Below are 18,348 nucleotides of genomic sequence, written 5' to 3'. Positions count from 1 at the left end.
TTACCATTTAGTGGTCAATTGTACGGAATATGTACTGTACTGTGTAAACTGTACTGTTTCATACAATGTATTCTCTTCCTTTGCAATCTGCTAGTAAAAGTTTCAATCGATCAATCAAAAAACCTGCAAATCAGATGGAAAATTAGAAGGAACATTGTTTGGGGATCCATAATACGCTGATAGGGAGAAGTTTTTGTTTACACGATAAGTCGGATGTGTCTTTACCTCCTGAGGCCGACTCACCGAACCCCTGGGGTTCGATCGAACCCAGGTTAAGAACCACTGTAGTGGTACGCCACAGAATTCCTTGATTAAAGTACATTGTTTTATTTTCCTATATTCAAACACGGTGTTACTGTTTAAATTGTGTGTACTGTTACAGTGGCCAAATATACATGTTACATACAACCTTTTCCTTGTTTTTAATGAATACTTAGGCCTACTATGCTATTGTATTTTAATGTTGGTCATTATGGTGGCACTTGGGAGAGCCAAGTTTTTTTTCTGAGGTGGCACTAGGTGAAAAAAGTTTGGGAACCACTGAAGTAGAACGAAGATGTTGAGCCAGCGAGTCCAACATCAGTAATCTCTCACTCGCATATGTTCTTCCCACCCACGCACTTCTGGTAGAAAGTATTCCCAGAAGAGTGGAAGTTTCACAGACTATATTTTCTTCCACGTTCACTTCATATCCAGCAGGTGCATATGCTATATTATGAAGTGTTTGTGTGTATAGGGTCGAATAAAGAAGAAGAAGAGTGTGGAAATTCCACAAGGGAAGGGAGAGGAGGGGGTATGGTGAGAGCAGATGAGAGAACAGAATTGGGTGAGGAAGAAAATACCGATAATAAAGAGCAGGAAACTGTTTCTCAAGTAGATGAGAAACGGAAACATTTGCATATTTGGAAATCATGTTGACATGTTTTAGCAAGGAACTTACTTCATATAACAATGATTCAGTTCGACATGGAAGTGGTTTTAACTGAAAGGTTGGTGTAATCTATTCTGGTTCAGTCCCCCTCCATGCTCGTTGTGAAACCGGACCTCAGGCTATTCCTACTGAGCTGGCAATTACTGTGGTCGTGGTTTAAGTATCTCTCTCTCTCTATATATATATATATATATATATATATATATATATATATATATATATATATATATATATATATATATATATATATATATATATATATATATATATATATATATATATATATATATATATATATATATATATATATATATATATATATACATAGATATATATATATATATATATATATATATATATATATATATATATATATATATATATATATATATATATATATATATATATATATATATATATATATATATACATAGTATATATGAGCCCATAAGAACTAGTCATAGAGGCTACACTTATGTATGATTTTAACATGAACTATAGATTGTTGTTGTTTGAGTAAAATAAAACACCAACTTTGCAAGCAGTTGTAATAAAAAAATGTTGGCACCTCACGATTTGATCACAATTACGATTTAGGGGCTACGATTCGATTTTAAATTGATAATCTATACATCTTTTTTTGTTTTCTTTTTTTTTTTGTCCTGTACTACTCAGGCAAATCACATTGTTGATGTACATGCCAATTTTTGCTGTACAGGTTTACTTTACAAAAGAAAAATGTGGCATACTTCTCTTGTTGCCTTATTTGTATTTGACTTTATTAATTGGATTTATATTAATGTTTGGCGCAGCCGGACCGCAGCAGGAGGGGACGGAAAGAGACAAAAGGAAGACAAAGGGGGAAAGACAGAGAGGCAACAACAACAATAACAATAACAACAACAAGAACAAAACAGCATCAGCAAATACGATATGTACAAATATGATAGTAAAAGTGAGAGCAAAGAAGCAGTTAGTGAAGTAAATATGAATAACACATAAATGACAAATAACATTATTGCACTACAAATGGAGCAATAAAAATACCAATATAAACAGCACTATTGATAAATGAATAATAACAATAATTATCTCTATTATCAAGAATACAATTGTTTCAAATGCAACAATACATATATGTCATGATAACTTAAATTACAAAAGAAAGAAGATAAATAGAGGGGAAGAAAGAGAAGCAAACTGTATTAACCTTGTAGATTGTTATAGTAACAATAGGTTAAGCTTTGTCAGTGGGCCGTGTTTTACCCAGTTTCCCCTCGGGGAACAACGTTAATATATGTGATTATATGCATGACTGTATGCCTATGTGCTTGTATACGTACAGTATGCGTATATGTATGTTTGTACAGTGAATGTGTGTATATACTGTATGTACTGTATTTGTGTATGTACGTGGGAGTGTAGGTACCTATGTGTGCACGTATGTACGTATCAATGAATGCATATACGTATGTGTGTATATATGTATGTATAATTGTGTGTATGTGAGTATGTATGTGAATTTGTATGTACAATATATTTGTCTCCCAGTGGGTGCGGCAGCCAAAATACGGCTCAAGCAACCCAGAGAAAGAGAATATATACATCTTACATTACTATATTGTATATTATTATTAATTGTGTATATTAATAATTGTTTGTGTACATAATTATTAATATATATTTTAAATATACTACATTTAATTATTAATCATATTAATAAAATGTCTGCAAGGGTCCTCTTTTAGCTACTGACATATGCAGTATTGCGTCATTTCTGTTTTTTGGATGTTAACAACCACTATAAATATATACATATCAACACACATATACAGATACACACATTATATATATATATATATATATATATATATATATATATATATATATATATATATATATATATATATATATATATATATATATATATACACACTACCGTTCAAAAGTTTGGGGTCACATTGAAATGTCCTTATTTTTGAAGGAAAAGCACTGTACTTTTCAATGAAGATAACTTTAAACTAGTCTTAACTTTAAAGAAATACACTCTATACATTGCTAATGTGGTAAATGACTATTCTAGCTGCAAATGTCTGGTTTTTGGTGCAATATCTACATAGGTGTATAGAGGCCCATTTCCAGCAACTATCACTCCAGTGTTCTAATGGTACAATGTGTTTGCTCATTGGCTCAGAAGGCTAATTGATTATTAGAAAACCCTTGTGCAATCATGTTCACACATCTGAAGACAGTTTAGCTCGTTACAGAAGCTACAAAACTGACCTTCCTTTGAGCAGATTGAGTTTCTGGAGCATCACATTTGTGGGGTCAATTAAACGCTCAAAATGGCCAGAAAAAGAGAACTTTCATCTGAAACTCGACAGACTATTCTTGTTCTTAGAAATGAAGGCTATTCCACAAAATTGTTTGGGTGACCCCAAAAATTTTGAACGGTAGTGTATATATATATATATATATATATATATATATATATATATATATATATATATATATATATATATATATATACATATATATATATATATACATACATACATACATACATACATACATACATACATACATACATACATACATACATACATACATACATACATACATACATACATACATACATATACATACATACATACATACATACATACATACATATATATATATATATATATATATATATATATATATATATATATGTATACACATATACATGTATACATACATATATACACATATACTTTCTGCCTCTATTGTGCATTAAAATGCATCTGTGCATCAATATACATTGGAACCTCGATTCACAAACTTAATTGGTTCCAAAAGTTTGTATATTGAACCAAATTTCTCCATCAGAAACAATGTAAACATGAATAATGGATTCCAGCATCGAGAAAAGTCTATATTTCAGTAAAGGTGAGTACACTTAGAAGACAATATCAAGCGCTATATAGTACTGAATATCAAACAAACATAACAACAAGGGGGGATGGGTCAACTTTCTATTAATTAAAAAAGTCAAAACAACAACTCGTTGAACTGTCACTTGCCGTGTGGTGCACTCACAGTTTAAACCACAAAACTCCATAACTTTAACAGCCAGGTTGCGACAATGATTAAGAATAAAAAATAAAATATACTTTACCTTGTCGGTTAATCCTCATGGCATGCAATGGAAGAGTGGAAAAAAGGGAGAAAGAAGTGTCGACAAAGTTATATGTGGATAAATCTTTAATGTTTCAAACCCCACATCGCTTATCCATTCCTTTCTTTGGACTCATATTGAGCTCGCAAAACTAGAACATTTTTTTGTAAAAAAGCCTAAAAAACCCATCTAAAAGGCACATAAAGTAGTACTAAGTACAGTAGCTAGCGACAGCACTGCAGTGCTGACAGAATGACCAACTGAGAGCGATCAGCCCGCCCACAATGGATGTGCTGCCGGGCACAAAATGGCTTCACTGTGAGGCACACAATTGTACACTGAGACAAGGTTCATACAACAAAGCATATTTATATTTAGTCTGGTAAAAATCGAAAAGTTTGTAGAATGAGGGGTTCGTAAAATCGAGATTCTATTGCAATGATATACATGTACATGGACGTACATTGGCGCTCTAAAATCAACGCACACTTAGGGCCTGATTTACTAAAGGTTTGTGTGTACTAAAACATGTGCAAACTTGATAGCACACGCAAAACTGATCTACTAAACGTGTACAAAGTGGATTGCGTCTGTTCAGTGAGCAGAATAAGTCGCGCAATCCATTTTGCGTCTTCTGTCTTAATTAATATGCAAAATATACACTGATCATCAAAAATGCCCACAATACTGGGAGGAGAAGATCCAAATATAATCATTTAACACGCACAATGTGATTAATAACAGTGCCGATTGACAGAAAATCCTCCGTCATACATTTGTGTCAACATATTTTCATGGTGTGTTAGAATTTAAAAAATATATATTTTATTGTATATTTAGCAACATCCTTTTAGAATTGTATATTACATGCTTAGTGACTACAAGGCCTACTGAAATAAATTGTGTTTATTTAAACGGGAATAGCAGATCCATTCTATGTGTCATACTTGATCATTTCGCAATATTGCCATATTTTTGCTGAAAGGATTTAGTAGAGAAAATCGACGATACATTTCGCAACTTTTGCTCGCTGATAAAAAAAGCCTTGCCTGTACCGGAAGTAGCGTGACGTCACAGGAGCTAGTATTCCTCACATTTCCCCATTGTTTACAATGGAGCGAGAGAGATTCGGAGCGACAAAGCGACGATTACCCCATTAATTTGAGCGAGGATGAAAGATTTGTGGATGAGGAACGTTAGAGTGACGGACTAGAATGCAGTGAAATACATATCTTTTTTCGCTCTGACCGTAACTTAGGTACAAGCTGGCTCATTGGATTCCACACTCTCTCCTTTTTCTATTGTGGATCACGGATTTGTATTTTAAACCACCTCGGATACTATATCCTCTTGAAAATGAGAGTCAAGAACGCGAAATGGACATTCACAGTGACTTTTATCTCCACAACAATACATCGACGAAGCTCTTTAGCATGAGATAACGTGATAGCATCTGTCTCAAATGCAGATAGAAACAAAATAAATAAATCCCTGACTGGAAGGATAGACAGAAGATCAACAATACTATTTAACCATGGATATGTAACTACACGGTTAATGGTTCTCAGCCTGGCAAAGCTTAACAATGCTGTTGCTAACGACGCTAAGGCTAACTTAGCAACTTAGCAACCGGACCTCACAGAGCTATGATAAAAACATTAACGCTCCACCTACGCCAGCCAGCCCTCATCTGCTCATCAACAGCCGTGCTCACCTGCGTTCCAGCGATCGACGGCGCGACGAAGGACTTCACCCATCACCCGTGCGGTGGGCGGCTAGCATCGGCTAGGCGTCTGCTATCCAAGTAAGTAGTATTTGTTGTGTTGCTACAGCCAGCCGCTAATACACCGATCCCACCTACAACGTTCTTCTTTGCAGCCTCCATTGTTCATTAAACAAATTGCAAAAGATTCACCAACACAGATGTCCAGAATACTGTGGAATTATGAAATAAAAACAGAGCTTTTTGTATAGGATTCTACGGGCTCCGAATACTTCTCTTGCCCTCGTGACGTCACACGCCTACGTCAGCATAATAAAACGTTTACAACCGGAAGTGTGGCGGGAAATTTAAAATTGCACTTTATAAGTTAACCCGGCCGTATTGGCATGTGTTGCAATGTTAAGATTTCATCATTGATATATAAACTATCAGACTGCGTGGTCGGTAGTAGTGGCTTTCAGTAGGCCTTTAAGGGGCTGATTAAAACAAATTAAATTGATCTGTTTTGGTGTCGGCTGGCGTTTTTTTTTTATTGCCATTCGTTTTTTTAAATTCATTATATATATATATATCATTAACATATCTCCTGAATGGTAAAACAACTTTTTTTTGGCGTCTTGAGCACATTGACTGCAGCCTCTCTCCCATGAGCGCACTTTTAGCGCTTAAAAAAGTGAAGACTGCCTGACTTTGTCTGACATTTTAGACTGTGTCAAAAATGCCGATAAAAAGCGGTCGGTGTGATGTTTGAAAACATAGCTAATGCCACAGGTAGGAGAATAATAACATGAATGCAGAGTACCATATTTTTCGGAGTATAAGTCGCACCGGAGTATAAGTCGCACCTGCCGAAAATGCATAATAAAGAAGGAAAAAAACATATATAAGTCGCACTGGAGCCCGGCCAAACTATGAAAAAAACTGCGACTTATAGTCCGAAAAATACGGTACATGAGAGCATGTTAGTGGTGATGTCCCGTGTAATACACGCAAAATCCTCATTTAAGAAAGGCGGTCTGCACCACTTTTCAAGTAAGTAAATCACACGCAACACGCTCACTAATAGTACACGCTATTTTATAGATTGCACATGCTGTTTCCTGTAGCATGTGGTATCAGGATCTTAGTAAGTTAGCCTTTTACTGTACATAAAGCCCAGGGGAAAATAAGTTGTTATTATCGCCCATGCGTGTGTTTAGACGAGTCTACCGCCGCACGAAATTAAACCAACCACCGGAGGTCATTAACTTCATGTTCTGTTGAACATAAGGTTTTAAAAAAATGGGATAATGTTGCACATTTCTTATAGCAACAAACCCAAAAAGCTCAGTTTTGCGCCAGGGGCAATTTTGCAAACGAGACAAGGCAACCGCACCCCACAGATACTTTTGTACATTCTGGTCCTGTGGGAAACACTGTAACTATACACCGCTCTCACGAAAGAAACATTAGATTTCAATAAACTAATACTACTTTCACTTTAATTTACTTTTAAAGTATCAAGCCTTTCAAAGCATCCGCCATTTGCAAAAGCTGAAATACACGCCCAAAAACACCCAGATTTTTTTTTGCAATTTTCTGCACTACAACAAGAAGAAGGCTAGAGGCTTTATCCATATTTTCCTATATACAGTAATTTACTTAAAGGGGACCTGCACTGACGATGGATGTAATATTTCTATGTATTCTAACTCGCAAATAAACGTCAATAAAAGTCGGCTTACAGCGCAGCCAACGGGAGGTCCTCTATTCTGCCCATAAAACCTGATAAAACATCCAAAAAGAGCCAACAATACTGCATTTACATTTCGTGACTTAAAAAAAACAACCAAGTATTAGTGATATTGTTACGCTAAGCACTAAAGCAGACAAAAAATGTATAAGGGTGCCATGATCATGAGCTTGTGTGCCAATGTTAACATTATCGACTGATACATCGTAGATTATAAATCATGCCTCTCACCTGGATAGTAGAAGGACGAGGACGTATTTCGACAAGTTGGTATACTTTGACAACCAATTTAAACCCGGAAATGGCAAGAACGACACGAAAAGATGCTTGGTTCCACCCCCTTTTCTTCGCGAGGATTATGAGTCATTCTACATCTAAATGGGAATATATGAACATCCTAGCAGTCGGCATCCTAATGACAGCAGACATTGTACAGTACGTGATGTTTTTTTATGTGTGTTTGCTCTCATGAATCCCCAGTGAATAATAATCAGTGATGTTAAAAAAAAGCAAACGCTGTGTTGTGTTTTTCAAATTAATGTGCCTGTTACTACATTATATATATACAAAACCCAAAACCAGTGAAGTTGGCACATTGAATAAATCGTAAATAAAAACAGAATACAATTGATTTTCAAATCCTTTTCAACATATATTCAATTGAGTATACTGCAAAGACAAGATATTTAATGTTCGAGCTGAGAAACACATTTCTTTTTTGCAAGTAATCATTAATAAGTGTTTGATGAGCATTCCTCAACTTTCTCAGTCTTGTTTGCCACTTGTGCCAGCTTTTTTGAAACATGTTGCAGGCATCAAATTCCAAATGAGCTAATATTTGCAAAAAATAACCAAGTTTACCAGTTCGAACATTAAGTACCTTGTCTTTGCAGTCTATTCAATTGAATATAAGTTGAAAAGGATTTGCAAATCATTGTATTCTGTTTTAATTTACGATTTACACAACGTGCCAACTTCACTGGTTTTGGGTTTTGTACTTACATCGTGTATATAAAACCCTAATGGAGGCATTTTGATGTTTTGAAGGGCTTTATAGGCAGAATAGAGCTCTATTATAAGCAAACTTTTGATCGCATTTATTTACTATTTAGAATGCAACAAAAAAAATAAAAATCCATCTGTCGTCATGTCTTTTATGATGATTGTGAACGATAGGCAAATTTCCCCAAAAAGTGCAGTTCTGCTTTAAGCATCAGTTTGTGGTCAGGTTAAACTTAACCTTTGGTCCCTAATTGTTTATTCATTTGAAGTGAGTTTCTTACACATTTGAATGTAGACATCGCTAATAGTTACTTCTTGCTTCTAAACAGCATGTTTCCATTTGGGTTAGCATGGAAAATGAGCAGTTAATAGAAGGGACAGGACAAATAGAAAACTGGAAAGTGAGTGCTAGGAAAGCGTAAAAAACATGTGACATTCCAAGCTGTTCCAATGGCCCCCTCTTTTGGCAAAAAGCAGCAGATGATCATTTTGCAAGTACAGTAACCCCAGTTCACACAACATCAAATATGATTCACAGTACAGCTTTAAGAAATGCATGTGAAACATTGAGGCGTCGACGCGACGCTGCTGACCTGTGAGACGGCGTCGCTTGGTGCTCACACGGTTGGTGTTTTGGACGGTGCAGCACAGGTGGAGCATAGCGAACATGGTGAGGATCATCACCACACTCTGGAGCAGCAAAGTGAGCTCAAACTGCTTCCCGATCCTGCACAATGGCAATCAGACCATCACAGTCACGTGTACAGTATTTGGATCAGTACCTGTCCAGTCAACAACAGAGGAAGGGTCTTTGCAGGGAAAAAAAGAGGACACGTTGGAAATTGTGATGAAGGACTTGCATTAAAACAGTGAGAACAAGACTGAAGAATGGCCAAGACGAAGAAAATAGTTTTGATTTCTATATTATTTGTTTTGCTGTGCGTAGGGCCCCTCGATGAGTGCAGAGCCGGTCGGGATGGGCGATATAGCCTAACATCTATATTGCGATATATATTGCAGCCTCTTGCATTAGCGATATACAGCACAGGCCAAAAGTTTGGACACACCTTCTCATTCAATGCGTTTTCTTTATTTTCATGACTATTTACATTGTAGATTGTCACTGAAGGCATCACAACTATGAATGAACACATGTGGACTTATGTACTTAACAAAAAAGGTGAAATAACTGAAAACATATATTCTACTTTCTTCAAAATAGCCACCCTTTGCTCCGATTATTTTTTTGCACACTCTTGGCATTCTCTCGATGAGCTTAAAGAGTTAGTCACCTGAAATTGTTTTCACTTCACAGGTGTGCTTGAAGCTCATCGAGAGAATGCAAAGAGTGTGTAAAGCAGTAATCAGAGCAAAGGGTGGCTATTTTGAAGAAACTATACTATAAAACATGTTTTCAGTTGTTTCACCGTAACTCCACGTGTTCATTCATAGTTTTGATGCCTTCAGTGACAATCTACAATGTAAATAGTCATGAAAATAAAGAACATGCATTGAATAAGAAGGTGTGTCCTAATTGTTGGCCTGTACTGTATATCGTAATATATTATTTGGCATATACGTGATGATAGAACCATTTCAAAATAGGTTACAAAGGCTCCTGATTTAACTGCTGATATTTGCGGTAACACATCATTTCATGATGTATTATTTCCTAATGACTATTATAAACCTACTTGTTAATTTATTGTTTAATATCTGGTTACTTTATGTAACATGGTTCTGTTAAAATGTATTAAGGACATATTATTCTGTTGCTTGGACACTTTACATTAGTTTTGGGTGACACAACAAATACCAAGTAATTACTGGGGCAGTATTGGTCATACCAATGCTGATACTGATACTTAACATTTTTAAGGTTATTAAATGATTGATCACAATTATAATCAGACAAAATCACAGGCTGATGGTGTAAAAAATCCAATAAATATTTATTAAAGTATTAGCTCATGATTTGAATACATTGTTGAGTCCTCCTGTACCAAGGGACTTGTTTCCTGTGTGTAAAAAATAACAAAAACTACAAAAAAAAATTGTTAATAAAAATAATTGATCTAACCACGGTAGTATCGACTTTATCCTGATATTATAATTGTAGGGATGTAACGGTATCAAATCTCATGGTACGATATTATCACGGTATTAAGACCAGGGTATAATATTCTTGTAGTATATGTTAAAAAAAAGCCTTAAAAATGCTTTATAGTGTGTAAAATTAAGTGGCAGGAATGTTTAGGATAAACACACACTGACTAATTGAACACAAACATAATGCTCAAATTATTACTACACACACATTTTTAAGTGTTAAGAATTGTGCAGGAACATCCATTGTTTCAAGCAAATATTGACAAAACACATACACAGTTGCATGTCTTTAAAGTGACAATGCAAACATCTAGTGTAAAAACAATAAAGTTCACTTTATTGTCTTTCAACTTTTACTTTGTGAGAAGCAGTATCCTCCACAGTGGGCATTTTTATATCAGTCTGGGGAAAAAATTCTCTCTCAGAAAAGTTCACTAACGTAACTTCTAAAAATGTAAATACCTCACAAACTGGCTTCAAATATATTTTCTGGATGACAGTTCATGAGTAGGCGACTTGTCCAGTGTGTACCAGTTAAGATAGGCTCCGACATCGAGAGAAAAAAGCGTCGGAACCATAAATGGATGGATTAAGGATTTACCAAGTAGTTTTTCAATTTCCTCATATTTCCTGTGTTCAACATTTTTTTGGTGATGACTTCCGTGCTGTGCGACATGACCGGCTGGCTCTGCGCTGCCTTGGAAACACTCGAGACCAAAGTATCGCTTTACAGAACACAGACTTTCTTACCTCTGCCAAAGCTTATGTTTTTGCCAGAGATTGTTTGCTAGCAACATAACTCAAATATTTTGATGACATTTTTCAAGAAATGTCCAAAAAAAAACAATTCCTCTCATCGACGATGAAGACACTTCACTTCTTGCTTACGGCCATGTCAAATGTTCATCAATCATACCCTTAATCTCATGCGTCCTTTGAAGTTCTAATCCATTAATAACTAATGACAAGCAATGTATTTCCTTTTACTAAAAAAAATCATAAATTTAGTTTTGCTGATATTTAAGGACAATTTATTGGCATTGAACCACTTTGGAATTTTCTGGAATTCATCTTCTACAATTTGTCGGACCTCATTTATATTTTCTCTTGAATAAAATAAAAGTGGTGTCATCCGCAAATAAAATGCACCTAAGTAAATGAGACAAAGTCACAATGTAATTTACATAAAAAAGAAAAAGTATAGGTCCTAAGACCGATCCTTGAGGAACTCCGCAAGATATATTACATTTTTAGACTTTATGTTATTATTTTTAAAAGAAGGATTTCTGTTTTTTTAAATAGCTTGTTTTGCACAAATAAGTGCATGTAAAATGTCAATTAATGAATGACATGAAATTCTACCTCCAACATATTCCTACCCCTAATAATTTGTATTGGGATTAAATTCCAGCCGGTTAAATTATTTTTAAATGATATTAAAAGTTATTTTGCAATAAAAAAAACAAGTACTTTGCATGAATTCATTTTAGTACAAAACATGTATCAAATTCAATTAAATTTAGATGAAAATGTAGAAAAAATGGTTTTAAATAAAAAAAGTGACACTTTCTTGTAATGGTAGTGGGGGAGAGCCTCAAAATAACATTGTGTCTGTGTTCAACACTTTGTAATCAAATAAAGTTGCTAAAAATGATGGCAGCACTGTAATGTTGCGTCATAGTGTGTGTTTACATCCCCTAGTAATGCATTGACCTCTGCAAGCAACCTTATTTTGCCTGCCTCTGCTGCTCCGTGAGCAGAATGTAGCCTCCGGTTTGTATTTTGACGGCATCTTTCTATAACATTAGGTCAAACAACATTGCGCCCTTATACACTTGCAGACTTGCTACTCCATTAAGTTATGACTAGAGCATCAGGATCAAATGTCTCCTATGTGAACAATTCTTTATCCTTACCAGAAAAAGATTCGCAGGATGTTGGCTATGAGCAGAACCAGACACACTCTGGTCGAGAACCCCTCAGTGTTCCTGCTCCTCCGGATTTCCTGATATTGGGGTAAGTAGGGCAGGGATCCTCCAAACACCATGACAAAGGACGCCAGCCAGGACAACAACATCCAGGCGCTCTCGGTTTCCTCCTCCTGGAGAGCATCCATCATACAAGCGGGAGAGCAGCGTTCGAGGAACCTGGCGAGAGGAGTCTGAACAATATTCTGAAATTACAGAAATACCACAAAAAATATCTGAATAACTTTTATTCCTAAAAATTTTCTACGGTCGACATTTGAGCTTGGAAATTGAATGACATCATCTAAACCAGGGGTCCAACCACTCTCTGAACTCCGGCCTGCGGGAAGTTCTAAGTTTAAAAAAAACTCTGTGTCTCCTAGCCGCTCACGCAAATCATATTGTCTAAAAATGCCTTTTCCCATCGATAACGTGACATCATCATCATAATATATATATATATATATATATATATATATATGTATATATATATATATATATATATATATATATATATATATATATATATATACATATATATATATATATATATATATACATACACTACCGTTCAAAAGTTTGGGGTCACATTGAAATGTCCTTATTTTTGAAGGACGAGCACTGTACTTTTCAATGAAGATAACTTTAAACTAGTCTTAATTTTAAAGAAATACACTCTATACATTGCTAATGTGGTAAATGACTAATCTAGCTGCAAATGTCTGGTTTTTGGTGCAATATCTACATAGGTGTATAGAGGCCCATTTCCAGAAACTATCACTCCAGTGTTCTAATGGTACAATGTGTTTGCTCATTGGCTCAGAAGGCTAATTGATGATTAGAAACCCCTTGTGCAATCATGTTCACACATCTGAAAACAGTTTAGCTCGTTACAGAAGCTACAAAACTGACCTTCCTTTGAGCAGATTGAGTTTCTGGAGCATCACATTTGTGGGGTCAATTAAACGCTCAAAATGGCCAGAAAAAAACGACAGTCTATTGTTGTTCTTAGAAATGAAGGCTATTCCACAAAATTGTTTGGGTGACCCCAAACTTTTGAACGGTAGTGTATATATATATATATATATATATATATATATATATATATATATATATATATATATATATATATATATATATATATTAGGGCTGCAACAACTAATCGATTATAAAAATAGTTGGCGATTAATTTAGTCATCGATTCGTTGGATCTATGCTATGCACATGCGCAGAGGCATGTGCATAGCATATTTAAATAAACCTTTATTTATAAACTGTAACATGTACAAACGGCTGAGAAACAATAATCATAATAAGTATGGTGCCAGTATGCTGTTTTTTTTTCAATAAAATACTGGAAAGGATAGAAATGTAGTTTGTCTCTTTTATCCGATTATTAATCAAAGCAATAATCGACAGATTAATCGATTATCAAATTAATCGTTAGTTGCAGCCCTAATATATATATATATATATATATATATATATATATATATATATATATATATATATATATATATATATATATATATATATATATAGTCGAGGTTACTGTGGTATATCTGTTATACAGTGCTCAACACCAGGGTAGAGCGGAATATACGTTAGGTCAGGCAAAACACAGAGGCCAAATAAACCGAAACAAGCCTGTTTCGCAGGTTTCCTGCTCTTCAGGGGATTTCTTCAGGGATCCCCTGAAGAGCAGGGAAACCTGCGAAACAGGCTTGGAGGGATGAAATAGCCTCTACAGCCCGGGCCCCTGCCAAATTGTTTTAACTCAACGTGGCCACTGAGTCAAAATGTTTAGGGACCCCTGATCTAAAAGCGTAAAATACCACAACGGAGACCCCCGGACTGTTGAACAACTTAAGCTGTACATCAAACAAGAATGGGAAATAATTACGCCTGAAAAGCTTCAAAAATTGGTCTCGTCAGTTCCCAAACGTTTACTGTGTGTTGTTAAAAGGAAAGGCCATGTAACACAGTGGTAAAAAAGCCCCTGTGCCTACTTTTTTGCAATGTGTTGCTGCCATTAAATTCTAAGTTAATGATTATTTGCACAAAAAAAAAAACATGTTTTTCAGTTCGAACATGAAGTATCTTGTCTTTGCAGTCTATTCAAATGAATATAAGTTGAAAAGGATTTGCAAATCATTGTATTTTGTTTTATTTACAAATTACACAACGTGCCAACTTCACTGGTTTTAGGTGTTATTAAAAGACCACAGAGCTGATGCAACCAGCTGCCATTTCAGTGGCGCCATTTTTAGGTACAGCTATAAAAGTAAAACACAACGGAAAAAATACCCCAAAAATGAGCAATAAATAATACATTGCACCTTGCACGGATAAAAAACTAAACAAAAATAACATTTCAGCACCCACATACACCTCTGCAGTGCTCCACGCCATCGTCTGCCAGAAACAGACCCAACAACCGCAAGGGCGGCGTCTCCGTTTGCTGCCTCGACATGAAGATAAGCGTTCTGCCTCCTCCCTCAAGATTTGTCACACCAACACTTCTGTGTAAACACTACACACTATAGTCTGTTCTGGTATTTAATGTAAGTACTCCATAATCCCTAAAACAATGAGGTTTTACGCCTCATAAGGCCTAACAAGCACTCGAGCAATGAATAAAATAAACCGTCACAGTTGGGCGATTCTGTCGAGCAGCCAGGGCCGCAAATAACCAAGTTTATTATATCACAGACTACTTAATTTGCAGTATTGACACAGTGCTGCTTGAGAAAGTTAATATGTTATGAGGTTGTGATTCTACAGATGACTGACTATTATAAATATCACGATACTCACTCTGCACATGCGTGGCTTCTTTGTCACATACACATATGTGACCAGTGTCAGCTAAAATGCATCAGCTCTAACCAAATGGCCTGTATTGATCAACATGTTAGAGAGCAAGAAAAACCTCACAAACAGGTTATTTTTTACGTTAAACACTTCATGGCACGGGGACATTGCAGAAGAAAGATGCCTTATGTCCTCATGACAGTGACCAACAACAATGTCCCATGACATCTACAGGACATTACTTAGACCAGTGTTTTTCAACTGTGCCACGGCATACGGTCTGGTGTGCTGTGGGAGATTATCTAATTTCACCTATTTGGGGTACAAATATTTTTTGCAAACCAGTAATTATAGTCTGCAAATTATGTGTTGTTGTTGAGTGTCGGTGCTGTCTAGAGCTCGGCAGAGTAACCGTGTAATACTCTTCCATATCAGTAGGTGGCAGCCGGTAGCTAATTGCTTTGTAGATGTCGGAAATAGCGGGAGGCAGCAGGCAGGTCAAAAGGTATGCTTAAACCAAAAACAAAACAAAAGGTAAGTGCCCCTAAAAATAGGCATTGAAGCTTAGGGACGGCTATGCAGAACAAAACTACACACCCCGTTTCCATATGAGTTGGGAAATTGTGTTAGATGTAAATATAAACGGAATACAATGATTTGCAAATCATTTTCAACCCATATTCAGTTGAATATGCTACAAAGACATATTTGATGTTCAAATTGATAAACATTTTTTTTTTTTGCAAATAATCATTAACTTAAGAATTTGATGCCAGCAACACGTGACAAAGAAGTTGGGAAAGGTGGCAATAAATACTGATAAAGTTGAGGAATGCTCATCAAACACTTATTTGGAACATCCCACAGGTGAACAGGCAAATTGGGAACAGGTGGGTGCCATGATTGGGTATAAAAGTAGATTCCATGAAATGCTCAGTCATTCACAAACAAGGATGGGGCGAGGGTCACCACTTTGTCAACAAATGCATGAGAAAATTGTTGAACAGTTTAAGAAAAACCTTTCTCAACCCGCTATTGCAAGGAATTTAGGGATTTCACCATCTACGGTCCGTAATATCATCAAAGGGTTCAGAGAATCTGGAGAAATCACTGCACGTAAGCAGCTAAGCCTGTGACCTTCGATCCCTCAGGCTGTACTGCATCAACAAGCAACATCCGTGTGTAAAGGATATCACCACATGGGCTCAGGAACACTTCAGAAACCCACTGTCAGTAACTACAGTGGTCGCTACATCTGTAAGTGCAAGTTAAAACTCTTCTATGAAAGGCGAAAACCGTTTATCAACAACACCCAGAAACGCAGTCGGCTTCGCTGGGCCTGAGCTCATCTAAGATGGACTGATACAAAGTGGAAAAGTGTTCTGTGGTCTGACGAGTCCACATTTCAAATTGTTTTTGGAAACTGTGGACGTCGTGTCCTCCAGACCAAAGAGGAAAAGAACCATCCGGATTGTTATAGGCGCAAAGTTGAAAAGCCAGCATCTGTGATGGTATGGGAGTGTATTAGTGCCCAAGACATGGGTAACTTACGCATCTGTGAAGGCGCCATTAATGCTGAAAGGTACATACAGGTTTTGGAGCAACATATGTTGCCATCCAAGCAATGCTACCATGGACGCCCCTGCTTATTTCAGCAAGACAATGCTAAGCCACGTATTACATCAACGTGGCTTCATAGTAAAAGAGTGCGGGTACTAGACTGGCCTGCCTGTAGTCCAGACCTGTCTCCCATTGAAAATGTGTGGCGCATTATGAAGCCTAAAATACCACAACGGAGACCCCCGGACTGTTGAACAACTTAAGCTGTACATCAAGCAAGAATGGGAAATAATTCCATCTGAGAAGCTTAAACAATGTGTCTCCTCAGTTCCCAAACGTTTACTGAGTGTCGTTAAAAGGAAAGGCCATGTAACACAGTGGTGAACATGCCCTTTCCCAACTACTTTGGCACGTGTTACAGCCATGAAATTCTAAGTTAATTATTTGCAAAAAAAAATTTAAGTTTATGAGTTTGAACATCAAATATCTTGTCTTCGTAGTGCATTCAATTGAATATGGGTTGAAAAGGATTTGCAAATCATTGTATTCCGTTTATATTTACATCTAACACAATTTCCCAACTCATATGGAAACGGGGTTTGTAAAACTGAACTGGCTACAAAGTAAACAAAAACAGAATGCTGGACAACAGCAAAGACTTACTGTGGAGCAAAGACGGCGTCCACAATGTACATTTAAACATGACATGACAATCAACCATGTCCCCACAAAGAAGGACAAAAACAACTTACATAGTCTTGATTGCTGAAACAAAGTAGATGCTGGAAATATCGCTCAAAGGAAGACATGACATCTGCAGCAGGAAAATACCAAAAAAAGAGAAAAAGCCACCAAAATAGGAGGGCAAGACAAGAACTAAAACACTACACAAAGGAAAACAGCAAAAAAATGAAAATAAGTCACGGCTTGATGTGACAGGTGGTGACAGTACACCTACTTTGAGACAAGCGCTATAATGATGCATGCTTGGTTATGGTTTAAAGTCATATCCAACAAATACGACAACGACTTTTTACTGTCAACTGAGTTTCGTTTTTTAATGATTTCCGCTGGTGGTGTGCTTCCGGATTTTTTCAACGCAGAAAATGTGTCTTGGCTCAAAAAAGGTTGAAAAACACTGACTTAGACATTACATAGAAATCCCATCTATGTGTTCATGCAAGACAGTGCAAGCTTTGTTGCACAAGCAAATCGTATAACTTCATGGGGCTGGGCCTATGGCATGTCTGAACTGAGAGGCATTATTTTTAGAGACGTTCTGCAGCAGTATGTGCAAACATCACCGTATCGTTTAGGTCAGAGCTGGGCAAATATTTAGAGAAAAAATGT

General features: G+C 36.3%; 1 protein-coding gene across 3 annotated transcripts in view; it reads right to left on the bottom strand.

Annotated features, from left to right (window-relative positions):
* si:dkey-246g23.2 (solute carrier family 66 member 2) overlaps window positions 1-18,348 on the bottom strand; it is a 116,677-nt gene that overhangs the window by 91,598 nt on the left and 6,731 nt on the right. For 2 of the 3 annotated variants that reach the window (XM_062035604.1, XM_062035605.1), the window contains exons 2-3: window positions 12,574-12,830; window positions 9,142-9,275 (exon numbers count right to left, since the gene is read on the bottom strand). In XM_062035604.1, the coding sequence (XP_061891588.1) occupies window positions 9,142-9,275; window positions 12,574-12,830 (391 nt within the window). The remainder of the gene's footprint in view (window positions 1-9,141; window positions 9,276-12,573; window positions 12,831-18,348) is intronic. The other variant, XM_062035606.1, reaches the window with a different exon arrangement.

Source organism: Entelurus aequoreus, linkage group LG24 (assembly GCF_033978785.1).
Source record: "Entelurus aequoreus isolate RoL-2023_Sb linkage group LG24, RoL_Eaeq_v1.1, whole genome shotgun sequence".
In the NCBI taxonomy this organism is placed as follows: Eukaryota; Metazoa; Chordata; class Actinopteri; order Syngnathiformes; family Syngnathidae; genus Entelurus; species Entelurus aequoreus.
This window is presented reverse-complemented; position numbering and strand designations above follow the sequence as displayed.